The 22146-nt window shown below is 45.3% G+C and overlaps 1 protein-coding gene across 1 annotated transcript in view; it reads left to right on the top strand.

The window, feature by feature from the left end:
* The first annotated feature begins 236 nt into the window (after window positions 1-236).
* Window positions 237-22146, top strand: part of LOC143990009 (uncharacterized) — a 51829-nt gene continuing 29919 nt past the window's right edge. The window contains exon 1 of the mRNA XM_077490248.1: window positions 237-2264. Coding sequence (XP_077346374.1) covers window positions 942-2264 — 1323 coding nt within the window. The 5' untranslated portion in view covers window positions 237-941. The remainder of the gene's footprint in view (window positions 2265-22146) is intronic.

A 22146-nucleotide genomic window follows, 5' to 3' on the forward strand; every position in this document is an offset into this window, starting at 1 on the left:
CCCTTACAACAGTGCTCAAAATTTCAAAAAGTTTCTCCATCCAACCCAACCAGTCCCCGCCCCTAAACACACCCTCATAAATTATCTCCTGAAATGAAACTTAAATGTTTTATGCAGAATTAAGTTACAAAAATAAATTTTAACAACTTTATCAGGGACAACGGCTCCCATTCAACCCCCGCCTGCCAGTGGTGCTCGCCCCCCCTCCCCCCCTCCTTCAAGGCAGCCAACACTCGCCAGCCATCATTTTCCACTCACAATAGGTGAGTAGAAAATTTGAGGGCTGCCTTACACTATATACTTTATATTGTACATTACATACTCCTGACCCCTGCACTATATACTTTATGTTGTACATTACATCATTCTGATACTATAAAATCCTAACTGTTGTATTCCTACATAATAAGTTGTACATTACATAGTCCTGACTTCTTTTGCACCCATTTGCTACCAGCTGGACATTTTATATCGGATGATGTGATTGGAGGACAGACTTTTACATGGTGATAATAATGTGATAACATCCTCAGACTTTGGAACCTTAAACAGAAAGTGATAATGAGGGAGGAGTCAATAACCCAATGATGGGGGTCTTCAGGATCAGTCCAGTCTTCATCTTGGTTGTTCTCCCCCCATCCTCACTCTCTGACCTCTGGTGGGGCTCAGCCCCGCTGTTATTCATGACTAAATCATGGACTAAATAAGGAAGTGCAGGACTTCTTGTGTTGGGAAGATGGCAATGAGTGATAGAGGGGGAGGGGACACTCGTCCTATAATCCCCTCATCACTGTCACTCCTATAAAAGACAGTTCTCGTTGTTTCCTCACTCTCTGACTAAGGTCCATGAATAAAGAAATGATCTGGTAGGAGATCAGAGGACCCATTTACTAGTTACCTTGAGGGGGGAATTGTAAGATCCTCAGAGACAAAGCTGCTTGATGTGGGCGGAGTCTTGGTTTAGGGGAACCAATCAGCTCATGTCTAGTAATAATCTTTGTATTTCTATTTTAGTAGATGGACGGGAGATGAGGAAAACCTCAGAGGATTGTCTCACTTTGTCTCCAGACTGTAAAGTAGAAGATGAGGACATCACACAGTATAGTCCAGGAGAAAACCCGACTACCTCAAATGTCCATCCGGCACCACACAGTGTAGATGGACCATCGTATTCCTCTTATCCAGAGGAACCTCAGTCTGTGCAGGACAGTGCCGGACCATCATATTCCTCTTATCCTGAGGAACCTCAGACTGTGAGGGACGAGGCCGTCCTTCCAACAGAGAAGAGCTTTTCCTGTACTGAGTGCGGGAAGTGTTTCCGTTTTAAATCCAATCTTAATGTGCATAAAAGAACTCACACGGGGGAGAAGCCGTATTCCTGTACTGAGTGCGGGAAGTGTTTCCCTTGTAAACACCATCTTAATGTGCATATAAGATCTCACACGGGGGAGAAGCCGTATTCCTGTCCTGAGTGTGGGAAATGTTTTTCACAGAAGTCCGATCTTTCCACACATCAGAGATCTCACACAGGGGAGAAGCCGTTTTCCTGTTCTGAGTGCAGGAAATGTTTTTCAGTGAAGTCCAAACTTAATAAACATCAGAGATCTCACACAGGGGAGAAGCCGTATTCCTGTGCTGAGTGCGGGAAATGTTTTTCAGAGAAGTCCAATCTTTCCAAACATCAGAGATCTCACACAGCGAAGTCCACTCTTTCCGTACATCAGAGATGTCACGCGGGGGAGAAGCCGCATTCCTGTGCTGAGTGCGGGAAATGTTTTTCAATAAAGTCCAAACTTAACACACATCAGAGATCTCACACAGGGGAGAAGCCGTATTCCTGTGCTGAGTGCGGGAAATGTTTTTCAATGAAGTCCAATCTTTCCACACATCAGAGATCTCACACGGGGGAGAAGCCATATTCTTGTCCTGAGTGCCGGAAATGTTTTTCAATGAAGTCCCATCTTTACAGCCATCAGAGATCTCACACGGGGGTGAAGCCATATTCCTGTCCTGAGTGCGGGAAATGTTTTTTACACAAGTTCAATCTTTACACACATCAGAGATCTCACACGGGGGAGAAGCCATATTCCTGTGCTGAGTGTGGGAAATGTTTTTCAGTGAAGTCCCAGCTTTCCACACATCAGATATCTCACACGGGGGAGAAGCCATATTCCTGTCTTGAATGTGGGAAATGTTTTTCACTGAAGGGCAATCTTTCCAGACATCAGAGATCTCACATGGGGGAGAAGCCGTATTCCTGTCCTGAGTGAGGGAATTGCTCCTCACTGAAGTCCTGTCTTCCTGTACATCAGAGATCCCACACAACCCTCGAGGTGTATTAGTGTCTTGAGTGTGGGAAATGTCTTCTATATGAATGTTGCTGGACATCACAGCTCTCATGTGGGGAAGAAGCACCCCCTGATATACACCTCAGATATACTCCATGGCTGATCTTCATCATGGAAGAAACAGTTGATAAGGAGATCAGAGATCACCAAAGACATGGATGAAGTGTTGTACCGTGTCGGCCATTGATAGCAGTAGAAAAATAAAAATGGAGTCATTACCTTTCATTGGCTGAGTACATTTTGTGGTGGAAGATTTCACAAACACTTAGAGGTCTGTTTAAAAAAAAATGGTCAAACGGTTATGACTGACATTCGCCCAGCCATGATGAATATTGGCCGTATTTTATTTCCTAATCTTATTTCCTTGACTCCATCTAATGACCACAATGCAGTATTGCACTTACTGAGGTATTTCAGGAAAAATACCCAATTATGGCCACTAGATGGAGCTGATGATCATAGGAAATCAATGTGTTAAATCACAGCCAGAAATTGTAACAGCTGGATGAATGATTGTCACATTAGTCTAATACATTTTCTGAAAAATAGACCTCTTATTTTCCTTCATCCTAATACCTGAGATCATACTCATACACTTATCAGTGCAGTGCAGTACACACTATTGTCTATTGTGGGGATAGACATGGAGTGCCTATACACGTCTATCACACATGAATGGGCAATATTGGCAATACACCATTTCCTTGACCATAGGTTCCCAAATATGGATGCTCAGAATGAATTAATTCTAGAACTGTTGGAGATGGCTTTGAATAATAACTTCTTCCAATTTGCAGGTCATCATTACCAACAGTTGCGTGGCACCTCTATGGGAGCCCCATGGGCACCCGCTTACGCCTGCCTCCATCTCGGTTGGTGGGAGGAGGAGACAGTATACGCCTCATCCATGTACCATAGCCACATCCACACATGGCTGCAGTACATCGACGACGTGCTTATTTTGTGGACTGGTACTCACCAGGAATTGACAGACTTCATGGAGGAACTAGGCAACAACACCCTGAACATATGGTTAACATATGTTGTGGACCCTCATGAGATCTGGTTCCTGGACCTCTCAATAAGAATAGAGGATGGAAATCTAGTCACCAAAACATTCAGGAAAGAGACTGCTGCAAACACTGTTTTGCGAGCGGACAGCCACCACCCACATTCCCTTATTCGGGGCATCCCTGTGGGACAGTTCCTCCGTATTCGGAGGAACTTCTCCACCAAGGATGATTACCGATGAGAGTCTGAATTACTGTATCAGAGATTCCGGGAGCGTGGCTACTCACACCAGACCTTAAAAAGAGCCAGGATGATTTCCAGATGGAGAACTAGAGCTGACCTACTTGCATCACAGAAAAGTAATGCAAGTAATCTGAGTGAACCAGTCAGATTCATTACCCTCTTTGGGGCTCAGTGGCAACAGGTCAGCTCCATTCTATCCTACTACTGGCATACACTCACTCGTACAGATACCTTAACCACTTCCTGACCGGCGAACACAGATGTATGTCGGCAGAATGGCATGGACGGGCAAATGGACATACAGGTACATCCCTTTAAATTTGCCAGCGTGCCATCGCATTCCCACCGCCAGCGGTGGGCACGCGTGCGCCGGTCGTGACTTCCATGAGTCGGATTGCGGGTCCCGTGGACTCGATCGCCACGGGGATACCCACAATCGTCTCACGGGGAGGAAGAACGTGGAGATGCTAATGTAAATGTAGCACTGACCCCCGAAGGAGCTGCTAGCTTGAGTTGGGCCTGCACTCTTCTGAGAAAACCCCCTTAACGTAACTCTGTCCCCTTGACACAGCTGTGGTGCAATAATAATACATACAATATAAGACGGTATAAGGTACCTGTATCGATCCCCCAGGATCCTCTGGCTCCACCTGGTGGGGAAAATAGTATGCCACACAATTGTACTCTTAACCAGAAATACCTTTACTGAAAATTTAACAAATAGAAGGTTACAGAGACTGCACTGTCATCCCAACGTAGAACGTCAGTACAGCATAAATCAACAGTCAAATACAGTAAGCAATATATAAGTATGTTGTTATCTAGACCTGGGAGCTCCCGTTTAAAGTTTTACGTGAGGCCTCACGTAAAGTACTTTCTCCTTTATCTTCTCATTTTATCCTCTTTCTTCGCTAGCTTAAGTAGTTCCTCAGATATTTGTAATCCAAAGGGGTAAGTGGAAAAGATAACTTAGAATGCTCCAGGTATAGTTCCAAGAACTTGTAATCACACTTGGGCGCTAGAGTGAACTGGGCCTCAAGCCTGCTCAATGTCAGTTGCTCAGTTACGCTTCAGTGGAACAACATGTTCCAGTGAGGCCTATGAGTGAGTCTAACTGCGTGCAATATTAATAAACGGTGGGCCGTAACCCGCTCACCAACTGGATCAGAGTTCTAGGTTGTTGACTTTGGTCCGATAACTGTAGCTTGCTTCAGCTTAGACTGGGCCAGATGCTTTGTGTCACTCCACTGACTGGATCCAATCCTCCGGCACCCCGACACTCATACCTCGTCAATCCGATCACCAGTTCTCAGACTCCGTCAAGTGACCTCGCAAACAGTCTAGTTTGCAATCTGCGGTGACTTTCTGCCTATGTGTCCGAGAACCCTCCTCACAGTTCCGCACAGGCAGGCAGTGTGGTCTCAAATATGGCCGCTGCAGTCCCTTTTATCCCCCTACCCAGCATGCACTGCATATCAGAGTGTTTATGGGTAGGTCACACAGACTCCTGGGTAACAAACCTCAAACCTCTTATCAAAACAAACAGTACTTCCTATGAAATTCTTTTGTGCTTATAATCACCATATCTGTGCATTACCAGATTTTGTCAGTAGATGGCTCCAAACACTGAGCCATCGCAGTGTCCACAGATTTAACATTGACATGTGCATAACCATGTTAATAAACAAATATGTCCCTGCTACACATTCCCCCTACTTGATCTCTTTGGTCCCCATCTAGCATCTATGTGACTATATAAAACGGACAGAGGAGCCTCCCACTAGTTGTAGTATGGTGGGGAGCTGTCCTGCGCACTCACAGCTGATATTACCATGTTTGGTACAGATGTGCCAAGGGGTGAAGTGGGGTTGCCCCCTACTGAATCAGTAGTAGGGAGACCAGGCAGTTCAAAGTTTTTTTTTTGCTAACGTACTGTGATGAATCAGAGCATTTGCCAAATGTGTCTGCGGGGTGGGCGAATGTCTCTCTTTTCTCTTGGAACTTTTAGGGTTTCCATTTCCAAACCGGTGGGAATCCTCAACTCCTTTCTCAGTGTGAACAGGTAGAGAGTAACTAGGAGCATCCAGCTCTTCAATAGAGTCAACTCCCGGCACAAACTCTGGAGCCTCTGCTCTGAGAGTTTCAGTATTATCTTCCTCTGCTTCAGGGAGGACCTCCATATCTATTTCCAGAGCCTTCGTGGGCCACAACCAACTCATCCCTATTTCTTCATCTTCTTCTTCTTCCAAGGAGTTTGACTGAGATCTGGTTGTCAGCCTACTAACTTCACTGGATGTGGATAGGAATTCCTTCTCTGTACTTGTCCTAACCACCTCTGTGAGGGGCAACAGGTGGTTTCAGGTGCCAGGTTTTCACTGGTCCAGTGCTCCCTTCTGGTTTGATTTCATATACTGGGGTGCCTGGAAGTTTTCCACACACAACATAAGGCTGCGATTTCCAGTGATCGGCCAGCTTATGTTTCACTGGGATGCCCAAGTTTCTCAGCAGAACCCAGTCATCTACTTGAAGATCTTGAATCTTTACTCTCAGATCAAAGTTCTTTTTGTTTCTGCTCTTTCTGGACCTTGAGTTGGCTTGGGCTTGCTCATATACAGTTTTCAAGTTCTTTCTCAGCCTGTCCACATACCCTCTATGAGAAGACTCTGAAGTATGGTCCAGAGAGGTTCCAAAGGCCAGATCCACTGGTAGCCGGGCTTCTCGACCGAACATTAACCAATAGGGTGAATATCCCGTGGCATCACATTTGGTGCTATTATAGGCATGAACCAATGCAGCGATGTGTCTACTCCAGTGGGACTTCTGCTCTGCGGTTAACGTGCCCAACATATTCAGGAGGGTCCGGCTGAATCTTTCTGGCTGAGGATCCCCTTGTGGGTGATAGGGAGTGGTCCTTGACTTCTGTATGCCCAATAACTCTAGTAGTTCTTTTATTAGTCTACTTTCAAAGTCTCTTCCCTGACCTGAGTGTATCGTTTGAGGTAATCCGTAATGGACGAAGAACTTCTCAACAAGAGTCTTTGCCACCATGATTGCTTGCTGATCTCTAGTGGGGAAAGTCTGGGCATACCGGGTAAAGTGGTCTGTCACCACCAAGATGTCCCCTATTCCACTCAAGTCGTTTTCCAGACAGAGAAAATCTATGAAGACCAGGTCCATTGGGCCATGGCCTTCCAGATGGCCCATAGAGGCAGCCCTCTGTGGCAGCATCTTCCGTTGTATGCACCTGAGGCAGGAATAACAGTAACTCTCCACTTCTTTCCTCATGTGGGGCCAGTAAAATCTGTCTTTTACTAACTGTAAAGTCCTTTCGGCTCCCAGGTGACCATGGTGGTCATGTAAAGCAATTAATACCCTCTCTCTGTGCTTTTCCGGCAAGAGCAACTGCCACTTTTCTTCTGGATCGTCGGAAGGGACCCTTTGGTAGACCACTCCCTGTTGCAGCTGCAACCGATCCCACTCTTTCAGGAACAGCCTGGCTTCTTTACAACGACTCTTCTGGAGTACATCAGGTTGTTGGTGTTCCAATGCCTTCCTCACCAGTCCACACAATGGGTCTTCTTCCTGATCCTTCCTGAAATCCTTCCTGGACAGCTTGGGAGACATTACAGTAACATCTGGGGACTCCTGCTGTAGATACTCCTACATCTTCGGCTCTGGCCCCACCCTTTCCATAGTGACTTGTCCCCTCACATAGGGCCATGACTCCTTCAGGAGTGAGTTGGGTCCAGTCTTCTGGGGAACTCAGGGGGTCATGAGGTCTTCTGGATATGGCATCTGCATCTCGGTTACCAACTCCTGGTCTGTATTTCAGGCTAAAGGTAAAAGCCAAAAGGGCTGCGAGCCACCTGTGCCCAGTGGCATCCAGCTTGGCAGTAGTGAGCAAGCAGTTGAGGGGGTTGTTCTCCGTCTTCACCACAAGCTCAGCCCCATACAGGTAGTCTTTTAGCTTGTCTACCACTGCCCCCTTCAGAGCCAGGAACTCCAGCTTATGAGTTGTATAGTTCTTTTCTGCAGGAATCAGGCTTCGGCTCACATAGCCGATGGGTCGCAAAGCCCCTTCGTGTTCTTGGTAGAGCACTCCTCCCAGTCCGTCTCAACTGGCATCCACATGGAGCTTGTAGGGTCTGGTAGGGTCTGCATAAGTCAGGCATGTACTGGCCATAGGGACTACAGGGAGTTTCCCGGTGGGCCGATGGCTCAGTGGGCCACTCTGATGTAAGGGGGCTGGTGATGGGACACTTTGATGTAAGGGGGCTGATGATGGGACACTCTGATGTAAGGGGGTGCTGATGGGAAACTCTGATGTAAGGGGGTGCTGATGGGACACTCTGGTGTAAGGGGGCTGCTGATTGGACACTCTGATGTAAGGGGGTGCTGATGGGACAGTCTGATGTAAGGGGGCTGTTGATGGGACACTCTGATGTAAGGGGGTGCTGATGGGACACTCTGATGTAAGGGGGCTGGTGATGGGACACTCTGATGTAAGGGGGCTGCTGATGGGACACTCTGATGTAAGGGGGTGCTTATGGGACACTCTGATGTAAGGGGGCTGCTCATGGGACACTCTGATGTAAGGGGGCTGCTCACGGGACACTCTGATGTAAGGGGGCTGCTCATGGGACACTCTGATGTAAGGGGGTGCTGATGGGACACTATGTTGTAAGTGGCTGGTGATGGGACACTCAAAATGTAAGTGGGCCATTCTGGATGAAGTCCAGGGCCGAATTTCTGTCCCAGTCCAGCCCTGGCATAAGTCAACACCGGAGCAGTGGTGAGGCTCCACTTCAGTCGTCTAAAGGCCTCCTCACAGTCTGAGGTCCACTGACCCTGGATGGACTCTCTCTTCTTCCTGGGCCCTTCTTTTGGCTTCCCGGACCGTTCTGAGTCTTCACCAGCTTCTTCCGGGTTCTTCAGGAGCTCAGTGAGAGGATGGGCTATTTTTGCAAACCCTTCCACAAACCTTCTATAGTATGAGCAGAACCCCAAGAATGACCTGAGTTCAGTCATGTTGGAGGGCCTGGGCCAAGAAGTGACAGCCTCTAGCTTCTTCGGGTCAGTTGCTACGCCCTCTTTGGACACAACATGCCCCAAATAAGTCACTGAGGGTTGATAGAACTGGCACTTTTCCATGTAAAGCTTCAAGCCCTCCTCGTGGATTCTCTTCAGACGTGCCTCATGCTCTTCCAACGTTCTACCGAAGACTATTATGTCATCCAGGTAGACCAGCACTTCTATCAACTTCATGTCACCCACTGTCTTCTCCATAAGCCTTTGGAAAGTTGTTGGGGCCCCAGACAATCCTTGGGGCATCCGGTTAAACTCAAAGAACCCCACTGGGTGATGAAGGCGGTCTTTTCCCTATCTTCGGGGCACATTGGGATCTGATAATACCTGCTCTTCAAATCCAGCACACTGAACCACTTGGCCCCCGATAGACTCTTTAGGGCATCTTCTATCCGAGGGATGGTGTACTGATCGGGAATGGTCCTTCTATTCAGGGTTCTATAGTTGATGCACAGGCGTAGCAACCCATTTTTTTTCTCTCCACTACTATGGGGGAGGCGTATGGGCTTCTAGACTCCTGAATAATGCCTGTCCTCTTCAGTTCAGCCAACTCCTAGTGGGATTCGCCTCACCCTCTCTTTAAAAGGGCTGTTCTCTTCCAGGCGGATTCGATGAGTGGCACTTTTAGCTAGTCCCACGTCAAACTCGCTTTTTGAGAAAGCATCCTTCCATCTTAGCAGTTGGGCCTTTGCTCTTTCCTTCCAGGCAGGGGTCAGTGCTGTATTCTTGAGACAAACCTCCTCCAGTAGAATCTCTGTCCAGCTTTCTTCCTCCTGATCACTTGGCAAGACTGGGGTGACTGAGCTAACCTGTTCCAGTAACAATCTGGGTGGCAGCTTCACTGGAGTAGTTAAGGATACTAATGGGGATCTTCCCGTGAGCCCTCTTTAGTGTTCTGGTGGGCAGCACCTCTGGGATGAGTTCCAACCCCTCCTGGCTCTCTTGCTTTGCATCTTCAAGGAGAATGAAGGACCCCAGAGTTTTCCAACTCAACTTGACAAGGGCCCTTAGGCAGACTACTCCACCAGGCGGGACCCACTTCTCTCAGGAGCTTTTTTAACTGTGAGTCTCACTAGTTGTACCACTAAATTTAGAGCCCAAAATGGCAAATCAAAGGTACACTAGTTGGAGGCCTAGACGTTTCTGAGCATGACAGATAGTGAAGAGGAAATCACTCATCTGTCAGATTCAGGCTCAGAATACTATCCTGTAGACGACATTGGCTCCATGACAAATAGCTCTGATGACGGAGATGTGGTCAATGCCAAGGTCAGGTGTTCCTGACCCCGATCTTCTTCTTCTGTCGTTGAGGTGCAAGAACCGCAGGGCTATCTTATGGAGCAGAGAAGTACTAGCACCGGTCATCCTTGTGGTGAACTGGCAAGAACCAGCGGCCTAGTACACCCTGGTCATAGTCATACCAAAACTGCAGTAACATGTGGTGACGTGGCAACTGACAAGTCCCATAAGTGCAGTTCAAGCTGGAGAGGTGGCAAGCACAAGTAGTGTCCCACTGCCACCAAGAAGAAGACAAACACAGGCCCGTTGTGCCCATAGTGCCCTTTCTGCTGCATTCGCCAATCCTAATTGGGAACCCACCACTTCTGCAGCACCCGTACTTCCCCCATTCACTGGCCAAACTGGCATTCAGGTGGAAACAGTATATTTACGTCACTTGATTTTTATTTGCTGTTTTTCACCAAAGATCTCTATAGATCTATTGTGGATCAAAGTAATTTGTATGCTGGTCAACACATCGCCGCTATTCCCCAGGCCTCCTTTGCCAGAGACTGGAAACCAATTACAGTTTCAGAATTTAAGATCTTTCTGGGCCTTTCCTTCAACATGGGCATAACCAAAAAGAGTTGCGGTCATATTGGTCCACTGACCCAATTCACCATATGCGCGTGTTCTCTGCCTCCATGACCAGGAAACCATACAAGCAGACTTTGCGGTTCATGCACTTCAATGACAATGAACTCTGTCGTCCTCATGGAGACCCTGGATACGATCAGCTCTACAAAATTCACCCCCTCATAAACCACTTCAACCAACATTTTGCAGACTTGTTTACTCCCCATCAAGTTGTTTGCATTGATGAGTCTCTGATTAAGTTTTCTGGTCGCTTGTCATTCAAACAGTATCTTCCCAGCAAGCGTGCCAGATACGGGGTCAAGATGTATGAGCTCTGTGACAGGGCAATAGGCTATACATGTAGTTTTATGGTTTACGAGGGCGAAGATAGTCACGTAGAGCCGACAAACTGCCCTGACTACATAGGAAGCGCTGGCAAGATAGTGTGGAACTTGGTGTCACCCTTATTCGGAAAGGGGTACCACTTGTACGTGGACAATTATTACCAGAGTGTGCCACTTTTTAGTCACATCATCAGATTGGTGCATTTGGCACCGTGTGTCCTAATCACTGGGGCTTTCCCCAGCGGCTTGTAGATTCCCATCTTAGGCTGGGGGAGAGAGTCTGCATGCGGTGTAATAATTTGCTCGCTATGAAGTGGAGGGATAATAAGAATGTTTTCGTTCTTACCTCCCTTCATGCAGACACGACGGTCCAAATTACTACGGCGACTGGTACGGTATATGGGAGGGGTGGATCTCAATGACCAGTTGTTGGCGCCGTACCTAATTGCCCGTAAGGCCAGATGCTGGTACAAGAAAATGTCTGTTTATTTATTTCAATTGGCTTTGCTGAATGCTTATGTGCTATACAGAGCTTCAGGACGGACTTTATCCTTCCTTAACTTCCAGGAAGAGATCGTCAGAGCCCTTCTGTTTCCAGATGGTGCTCCACCTCACCTTCCCAATCCAAATGCAGTAAGCCGGCTGCATGAGAGGCATTTTTCTTATGTCCTCCCAAGTACCCCTACCCATCGAACCCCCCAATGAAAATGTTGTGTCTGCAGAAAGCGTGGATATAGGCGTGACACCCGCTATTATTGTCCTTTCTGTCCTGACAATCCTGGTCTTTGCAATGGTGCATGTTTTGAATGCTACCATACACTAGTGGAGTATTAGCGTAGGGTACAGCACTGCACAGACTAGGCACACGTTCACAGGGTCTCCCAAGGTGCCATCGCATTTTGAGAGACCCGAACCTGGAACCGAACCGTTACAGTTACAAATAAAAGTGTTAAAAAAAAATTAAAAAAGTAAAAAATATAAAATAAAAAAAACAAAAATAGTTGTTGTTTTATTGCTCCCTCTCTCTCTCTCTCTATTCTCTCTCTATTGTTCTGCTCTTTTTTACTGTATTCGATTCTGCAATGTTTTATTGTGTTTTTATTGTTAACCATTTTTTTGTTTTCAGGTACGCCGTTCAGCTGCAGCACGGATTTATTTATCTTGACAGCAACAGCGTTTTCTCCCACGATACATAAAGCCGTGACTCCAGCGTTGTCGGAGGTGATTTCACCACCACAGTTAAAAATAATAGCATATTTGCCAAATGCTTTGCCATATATATATATATTTTAGGCACATGTTGCATTAAAAAATGTTTTATTTTCTACTATTTTTTTGTATTGCTTTGTAGGTATGGTAAGTCTTACTGTTATACTGTAATGTTACTTTTTTAATTGTTAACCATCATTTGCTTATAACAAAAAGTAAAAAATATCATTTTTTTTTCAACATTTTCATTTTTTTCCATTTAGTGCGAAAAAAAATTAAAACTGCAGAGGTGATCAAATACCATCAAAAGAAAGTTCTATTTGTGGGAAAAAAAGGACGCAAATTTTGTTTGGGTACAGCATTGCATGACTGTGCAATTACCAGTTAAAAGGACATAGTGCCAAATTGTAAAAAGTGCTCTGGTCAAGGGGGTAAATCTTCCGGGGCTGAAGTGGTTAACAAGACATGTGACCAAGAAAAGAGGTTTAACCTTTAACTACGTAGAAGGTTCTTTACTGTAAGAGCTGCAAGGATGTGGAATTCCCTTCCACAGGCGGTGGTCTCAGCGGGGGGGCATTGATAGCTTCAAGAAACTATTAGCTAATCACCTGAACGACCACAACATACATGATATACAATGTAATACTGACATATAATCACACAACATACATGATATACAATGTAATACTGACATACAATCACACAACATACATGATATACAATGTAATACTGACATAAAATTAAACAACATACATGATATACAATGTAATACTGACATATAATCACACAACATACATGATATACAATGTAATACTGACATAAAATTAAACAACATACATGATATACAATGTAACACTGACATATAATCACACAAATAGGTTGGACTTTGTGGACTTGTGTCTTTTTTTCAAGCTCACCTACTATGTACAGTGGTGTGAAAAAGTGTTTGCCCCCTTCCTCATTTCCTGTTCCTTTGCATGTTTGTCACACTTAAGTGTTTCGGAACATCAAACCAATTTAAACAATAGTCAAGGACAACACAAGTAAACACAAAATGCAATTTGTAAACGAAGGTGTTTATTATTAAAGGTGAAAAAAAATCCAAACCATCATGGCCCTGTGTGAAAAAGTGATTGCCCCCTAAACCTAATAACTGGTTGGGCCACCCTTAGTAGCAATAACTGCAACCAAGTGTTTGCGATAACGTGCAATGAGGCTTTTACAGCGTCCTGGAGGAATTTTGGCCCACTCATCTTTGCAGAATTGTCCTAATTCAGTTACATTAGAGGGTTTTCGAGCATGAACGGCCTTTTTAAGGTCATACCACAACATCTCAATAGGATTCAGGTCAGGACTTTGGCTAGGCCACTCCAAAGTCTTCATTTTGTTTTTCTTCAGCCATTCGGTGGTGGACTTGCTGGTGTGTTTAGGATCATTGTCCTGCTGCAGAACCCAAGTTCGTTTCAGCTTGAGTACACGAACAGATGGTCGGACATTCTCCTTCAGGATCTCTTGGTAGACAGCAGAATTCATAGTTCCTTTTATCACGGCAAGTCTTCCAGGTCCTGAAGCAGCAAAACAGCCCCAGACCATCACACTACCACCACCATATTTTACTGCTGGTATAATGTTCTTTTTATGAAATGCAGTGTTCCTTCTACGCCAGATATACTTGGACACACACCTTCCAAAGAGTTCCACTTTTGTCTCATCGGTCCACAGAATGTTGTCCCAAAAGTCTTGGGGATCATCAAGATGTGTTGTGTAGAAATTGAGACGAGCTTTGATGTTCTTTTTGCTCAGCAGTGGTTTTCTCCTTGGAACTCTGCCATGCAGGCCATTTTTGCCCAGTCTTTTCCTGATGGTGGAGGCATGAACGCTGACCTTAACTGAGGCAAGTGAGGCCTGCAGTTCCTTGGACGTTGTTGTGGGGTCTTTTGTGACCTCTTGGATGAGTCGTCGCTGCGCTCTTGGGGTAATTTTGGGCGGCCGGCCACTCCTGGGAAGGTTCACCACTGTTCCATGTCTTCGCCATTTGTGGATAATGGCTCTCACTGTGGTTCGCTGGATTCCCAAAGCTTTGGAAATGGCTTTATAACCCTTTCCAGACTGATAGATCTCAATTACTTTCTTTCTCAATTGTTCCTGAATTTCTTTGGGTCTCGGCATGATGTGTAGCTTTTAAGGATCTTCTGGTGGACCTTACTGTGTCAAGCAGCTTTTATTTAAGTGATGCCTTGATTGTGAACAGGTGTGGCAATAATCAGGCCTGGGTGTGGCTAGAGAAATTGAACTCAGGTGTGGACAACCACAGTTATAGTATGTTTTAACAAGGGGGGGCAATCACTTTTTCACACAGGGCCATGATGGTTTGGATTTTTTTTCACCTTTAATAATAAACACCTTCATTTACAAATTGCATTTTGTGTTTACTTGTGTTGTCCTTGACTATTGTTTAAATTGGTTTGATGTTCCGAAACACTTAAGTGTGACAAACATGCAAAGGAACAGGAAATGAGGAAGGGGGCAAACACTTTTTCACACCACTGTAACTATTTACTCGGTGTAACATCATCTTTCACATTATACAAAAAAATTGGGCAAACTTTAGTGTTCTTTTGTTTTTGTCTTTGTTTGAAAAATTGCTGCGCAAGTATCATGTGACATAAAAAGTTGCATTGATCACCATTTTATTCTCTAGGGTAATTTTTTAGCAAAGAAATGATGATTATAACATGTAGGAGAGAAGTGTCAGGATTGGTCTGGGTGGGAAGGGGTTAATTACCATAAGTAATATACAAATAATTATATATTATTTTTAAGGTAATTTATTATATTTTCTGTACTCAGTCAGGTGGATTAACGGAGAAATGAATGAAGTTTGAAGTTATAACCAGTAATTTCTCTGTAAATAGATAAATAATAAACGATGATCTTATAACATATAAATATATGATTTCTCTTGTACCTTTTCATCAGCAGAAGATTCTCATTCTCCCTCTTTACTGTGTGAGGAAAACATGGGGGATTGTGGGTAAATCTTATACACATAAACATGTGTTATTTCCTTCTAGATAAGAGGGCGGGGCTGGAAGGAAGTATTTGTCTTTTAGACACGCCCCCTTCTATGACACTGCAGTTGGAGGCGTGCCTCCACTTCAGCATTTTTATTGGACAGCTGAGACCAATGGTACTTTACTATTGGTCCAAGACTCCAAGCTGTCCATTGAGCTCAGTGCCTCTGATAAGAAGTGAGGAGAGGCTCTGTGATCTCATCCTCTCAGTCTGCTGCAATCAGAGTGTGCCGGCTTGTATTTATACTGGCCGCTCTGTATGCAGCTTCTGACAGGCTGAACAAGGAGGCCCGTATCTCCAGAACCATAGATGATAGGAGACCCACATTTTCACCAGTGGTGGGGTAGGACTTCAGCTACCTGTGACCCCAGGTCACCGAGCTACGGCCTTCCAAGCTCGATCTTTTTTTTTTTTTTACCTTCATGGCGGGTGAGGCTCCGCCCCCCCAACTGTACATACCTGAAAAGAACCCCAGCCGAGAGTAAAGGGTGGAAATGGCTCCTGATCCCCAGATTTGGGCAATTATGTCACCAATATAAATAGAATAAAACCCGCACTATGTGTAACAACTGAAATACCTACAGAAATAATTTATCCAGGACTGCAGGGAATAGCATCTTGAGCACAAAGCACTTTATGTTGTATATGAATTTGCACATGGATCAGTTTACTTAATTTATTGATAAACACCATGAGATCAGTGAAGTAGGTGTAAAGTGGAAGCAGTAGATTTGCAGAGAATATTATTTGAGCCCCTAGCACTTTATATATGAATAAATATATATATATATATATATATATATATATATATATATATATATATATATATATATATATATATATATATATATATGAATTACCTTTGTTACAGCAGCAGTCCGGTATAAGTTATTTCTGTAGGTATTTGAGTTGTTACACATAGCGCGGGTTTTATTCTATTTATATTGGTGACATAATTGCCCAAATCTGGGGATCAGGAGCCATTTCCACCCTTTACTCTCGGCTGGGGCTCTTTGTATCCATATAACAGATGTTCTACATGACTAAATCTGACATCAATTTTACTGCAAAATCATAGGGGCCAAAATGTCTCCCCCCGAGCAGTAATATATTTCTATCCCCCTTGGTGGGAGTGGAGATGACCCATCTATAAGGATATACAGTACATACACACAGAGCACAAGGCCGTGTTCACACTATGAGATGTTTCTCAGGGCTGCAGTTCCTCTGATCTCCACAAGGTGGTGATCTCACTTCTACCCAGACAGGAAGTCTCTATGGAAGACAGGAAGTGATGTCAGATACTGACAGGAAGTTCCGGGTGAGAGGTGAGTCGGGAGGAAGTAGAGAAAAGACATTGCTGGAAGAGGCAGCAGAGGAGGTAATAAGATCTTATGTTCTATTTACACCCAGTAACCCCCCGTCATGTCCGTCCTCTTCCTCCATAGTCACTGTGATGTCTTTTATCTCCAGCAGATGACGATACACACATATATAGTGTGGAGACCTAGATTAACCCCTTCAGGGGATCAATTGATGATGAATATATCTTCCCTCCAAATCTGGCCATACATGGTTCAGTTTTTTCGTTCATCCAGCGGGATGAGAGGAAAAAACTGAAGTGATTTCCCCCATCCACACATTGGAGGGGGATGGGGGAATCCTCCCCGCTGCACTATTGTATTCTGACAATGGGGGGCGCTCCTCCGCTCTCAGAATACACAGATCAGTGATGAAGCTATTGGCTGCAGCCGCTGATGGAGCGACTTTTATCCGGCAGTGACCACACATGGATGGAAATGTGACCGATCCCTGCTGAACCAGCTGAATTTCCATGTCTCTATGGTCACCATAACTGATTTCCTCCCCTCCCCCTCATCTCCTTCATTATGTAAGTCATGCTGAGATCATCTCCCATTGGCTGAGCAATATTCTCATTTGTCTCTGAGCTCCTTCTTGCTATTCCTCATCCTGCCTGTTGTTTCCTTGGATTGATTTTCTGTGTAGTGACCTCGGCTTCATCTCTTGGATGCGCTCGTCTGTTGCTTGTCCTGACCTTTATCCTGATTCCTGGATCTCCTCCTCATCTCACACCCAACATAGAGAATGGAATTTGTGATCCAGGAGGCCACATTTTTACGAGACTCCCGGAACCCAAGAATCATAGTGAGCACTAAACTGTCCAGATTAAATATTTCCCCACTGGAGACCATAGTGCTTATGAATGAACGAAATACTTATATAGCGCACAATGCGAACTGAATCGCCTCTAGGCGCTGTGGCGAGCTTTGATCATCTGCTAAAAGAGGAAGGTCTTGAGTTTTTTCCTAAAAGCCAGGTGATTTTCTTCCAGGCGGATGTTGATTGGTAGAACATTCCATAGCCGAGGCCCTTGGACAGCGAATCTCCGATCACCCTTGGATTTATACCGGGCTTTGGGCACGAGGAGGAGGTTTTTGTTGGCTGATGGAAGACTGCGGTTTGGTGTGTAATGATTTATTTTCTCCATTAGGTATTGCGGAGCTTCTCTATGCACGCATTTGTGGGTGAGGCAAAGGGTCTTGAACGTGATCCGATTTTTTACGGTTAGCCAATGTAAGCTCCTCAGTGAAGGAGAAATGGATTCCCAGGGTTTTTTTCCTGCTATCAGCCTTGCCGCTGTGTTTTGGATCAGTTGTAATCACACAAGTTGATATTGTGGTAATCCTATGTAAAGCGAGTTTGCGTAGTCCAGTCGTGAATTAATGATCGTTCCAACTACCACTGCTTTGTCATTCTTTGGGATAAAAGGCAGGAGTCTGCAAAGCATGCGCAGCAGATGGTGAGATCGACTGACTACAGATCCTATTTGCGCATCCATTGACATTTGTGCGTCTAAAATAACCCCGAGACTCTTCGCTTTGGTCTTTGGGGAGATAGTCTGCCCAAAGACGGTTGGTGGAGACCAGGAGGTTTTGGTTGCGGGCTTATGATTTGGGTGTAAGATAAGAAGCTCTGTCTTTGATTGGTTCAGCTGGAGGGAGTTGGTGGTCATCCAGTCCTCTATTGATTTGAGGCAGTTTTCAAGTTGTTGTTGGTGATCTTTTTTTCCATTGATCCGGAAATAAAGTTGCGTGTCGTCAGCGTAAGAGTGGAAGCAGAGATCTGAGCATCTGATGATTTGGAGGAGTGGGCGAATGTAAATGTTGAAGAGAACGGGTGATAAAGGAGAGCCTTGAGGGACTCCGCAGGTGACTGCCCGAGTTTCGGAGAGGAATTTTCCTAGTGTCACTGTCTGTGACCGATTTCTTGGAAGGACGCGAACCAATGGAGATCTATGTCTTGGACTCCGGCTACTTCTGTGAGGCGGACGAGTAGAGTATTGTGATCTACTGTATCAAACGCTGCACTTAGGTCTAGCAGTACGAGGAGACACGGCTCTCCGTCATCTGCTGCTTCGAGGGAGCGTCATCCCAAATCTTGAGGAGAGCTGTTTCTGTTCCATGACCCGGGCGGAAGCCTGATTGCAGCGGGTCCAGGAGTTTGTGAGTATCCAGTGCTTATCCACTTCAGCCCCGGAAGGATTTACCCCCTTAATGACCAGGCCATTTTTTGCGATTCGCCACTGTGTCGCTTTAACCACCTCAATACAGTGCACTTACACCCCCTTCCTGACCAGACCAATTTTCAGCGCTCTCACAGTTTGAATGACAATTACTCAGTCATCCAACACTGTATCCATATGAAACTTGCATCCTTTTTTCCACACAAATAGACCCCTTTCACACCACACCGCCCTTTGCGTCGGCGGTAAAATGCTGCTATTTTTAGCAGCGTTTTACTGCCGGATTTGCGGTGCATTTCGGCCGCTAGCGGGGCGCTTTTACCCCCCGCTAGCGGCCGCGAAAGGGTTAAAACCGCCGGCAATACGCCGCAATAGCGGCGTTTTGCCAGCGGCATTATAGCGCTGCCCCATTGATTTCAATGGGGAGCAGCGGTGGAGGAGCGGTAAACACACCACTACTTCACCGCTCCAAAGAAGCTGCTGGCAGGACTTTTTTCTGACGTCCTGCCAGCGCACCGCTGTAGTGTGAAAGCCCTCAGGGCTTTCACACTACACACAATGGTGCAGCTTCTTTAGGGCGGATTGCAGGCGCTATTTCTAACGCTATAGCGCCTGCAAAATGCCCTGGTGTGAAAGGGGTGATAGAGCTTTCTTTTAGTGCTATTTAATCACTAGTGGGTTTTTTATTTTTTGTGCTATAAATTAAAACGTAAATTTTGTGAAAAAAATGCCTTTTTCTTTGTTTCTGTCATACATTTTTGCTAATTAGTAATTTTTCTTCATAAATTTTGGCCAAAATTTATACTGCTACATATCTTTGGTAAAAATAACCCGCATTAGTGTATATTATTTGGTCTGTGTGAAAGTTATAGAGTCTACAAACTATGGTGCCAATCACTGAAAATTGATCACATCTGATCAGGCCTTCAGTACATCAGGTGTACCTCATTTCTTGAGACACTAACAAGTCAGGAAAGTACAAATACCCCCCGAATGACCCCTTTTTACAAAGTAGACATCCCAAGGTATTAAGTAAGTAGCATGGTGAGTTTTTTTAAGTTGTAATTTTTTCCCACAATTCTTTGCAAAATGAAGATTTTTTTTTATTATAATTTTTTTTTACAAAATTGTCATATTATCAGGTTATTTCTCACACACAGCATATGCATACAACAAATTACACCCCAAAATACATTCTGCTACTCTTCCCGAGTACAACGATACCACATGTGTGAGACTTTTACACAGCCTGGCCCCATACAGAGGCCCAACATTGAAGTAGTACCTTCAGACGCTCTACGAGCAAAAATTACGCATCTCATTTCACAGCCACCTATTACACTTTTGAAGGCCCTGGAGTACCAGGACAATGGAATTGCCCATAAAATGACCCCATTTTGGAAAGCAAACACCCCAATGTATAATCTGTGAGGCATAATGAGTCTTTTGAATGGTTATTTTTTTTCCAGAAGTTTTTGGAATATGTGGAAGAAAATTAAAACGCATTTTTTTTACACAAAATTGTCAATTTATAAGATATTTCTAACACATAACATGTATATAGCAAAAATTACACTCCAAAATACATTCTACTACTCCTCCCGAGTATGGCGATACCACATGTGTAGGACTTTTACACAGCCTGGCCACATAGAGAGGCCGAACATTGAAGTAGTACGTTCAGGCGTTCTAGGAGCATAAATGACACATCTCATTTCATTCCTACCCATCACACTTTTGAAGGTCCTGGACCACCAGGACAGTGAAATTACCCACAAAATGACCCCATTTTGGAAAGCAAACACCCCAACATATATTCTATGAGACATGAGCTGCAAGTAGGTACTCGGGTACTCTGATGGGCTGGAGATAGGTACTCTGGTACTCTGATGGCCTGGTGACAGGTACTCGGGTACTCTGATGGCCTGGTGACAGGTACTCTGATGGCTTGGTGACTGGTATTTCGGTACTCTGAAGGGCGGTGACAGGTACTCGGGTACTCAGAAGAACTGTGACAGGTACTCGGGTACTCAGATGGACTGGAACAGGTACTCGGGTACTCGGATGAACCGTGACAGGTACTCGAGTACTTTGATGGGCTGTGACAGCTACTCGGGTACTCGGTTGAACCGTGATAGGTACTCGGGTACTTTGATGGGCTGTGACAGGTACTCGGGTACTCTGATGGACCGTTTCAGATACACGGGTACCATGTTGGACCGTGACAGATACTCGGGTACTCTGATGTGCCGTGACAGGTACTCGGGTACCCTGATGGACTGTGACAGGTACTCGGGTACCCTGATGGACTGTGACAGGTACTCGGGTACCCTGATGGACTGTGACAGGTACTCGGGTACCCTGATGGACTGTGACAGGTACTCGGGTACCCTGATGGACTGTGACAGGTACTCAGGTACCCTGATGGACTGTAACAGGTACTCGGGTACACTGATGGGCCGTGACAGGTACTCGGGTACTCTGATGGGCTGTGACAGGTACTCGGGTACTCTGATGGGCTGTGACAGGTACTCGGGTACTCTGATGGGCTGTGACAGGTACTCAAGCACTCTGATGGACTGTGATTGACATGTACTATGAGGGGTGGTGACAGGTCCTCTTTATTGGGGGGGCAATCAGTATGATTGGTGTACACTGTATGCGGTAACGAGATGTTACCGCAATCTCCTCCTCACACACGATCGGTGTGTGAGGAGGAGAACCCGGTAACATCTCGTTACCGCGGTTTGTTTACATTTTAGTGATCGGCTGTGAAAGGATCACAGCCGATCACGTGGGTAAACAGCCAGCCAATGGCTGTTTACCAGCGTCAGTGACGAGCAGTGTTCCCGGGGAACACGCTGCCACCGACGTGCATGCGCTGTGCACAGTTGGGGTGTGACCATCTGTGATCGTCCGTGACTTCATCACAGCCGATCACGTGCTAAACAGCCATAACCAATGGCTGTTCACCCCCTTCGGTGGTGAGCGGTGTCTCCGTGACAAGCCGCCACCGAAGAAACAGGGATGCGTGCGCACGATCGTGCGCATTCCCTGTTTAAATGGGAGGCCGTCATATGACGGCCTCCCGCCACAATAGGTGCGCCGCCTGGCCGTCATTTGACAGCCGGTGGTCAGCAACTAGTTAACTGACAATTGCGTGGTCGTGCGACGTTGTACCCAAACAAAATTGACAACCTTTTTTCCCCACAAATAGAGCTTTCTTTTGGTGGTATTTGATCACCTCTGCGCCTTTTTTTTTCACAAAGAGTGACGATTTTGAAAAAAAATAAAAATATTTTGCTTTTACTTTTTGCTATAATACATATCCCCAAAAAATATAAAAAAACAAATGTATTCCTCAGTTTAGGCCGATATGTATTCTACATATTTTTGGTAAAAACAAATCGCAACAGGCGTACATTGAATGGTT

Source organism: Lithobates pipiens, unplaced genomic scaffold, assembly GCF_037356315.1.
Source record: "Lithobates pipiens isolate NorthernLeopardFrog02 unplaced genomic scaffold, aLitPip1_a1.2 Scaffold_18, whole genome shotgun sequence".
In the NCBI taxonomy this organism is placed as follows: Eukaryota; Metazoa; Chordata; class Amphibia; order Anura; family Ranidae; genus Lithobates; species Lithobates pipiens.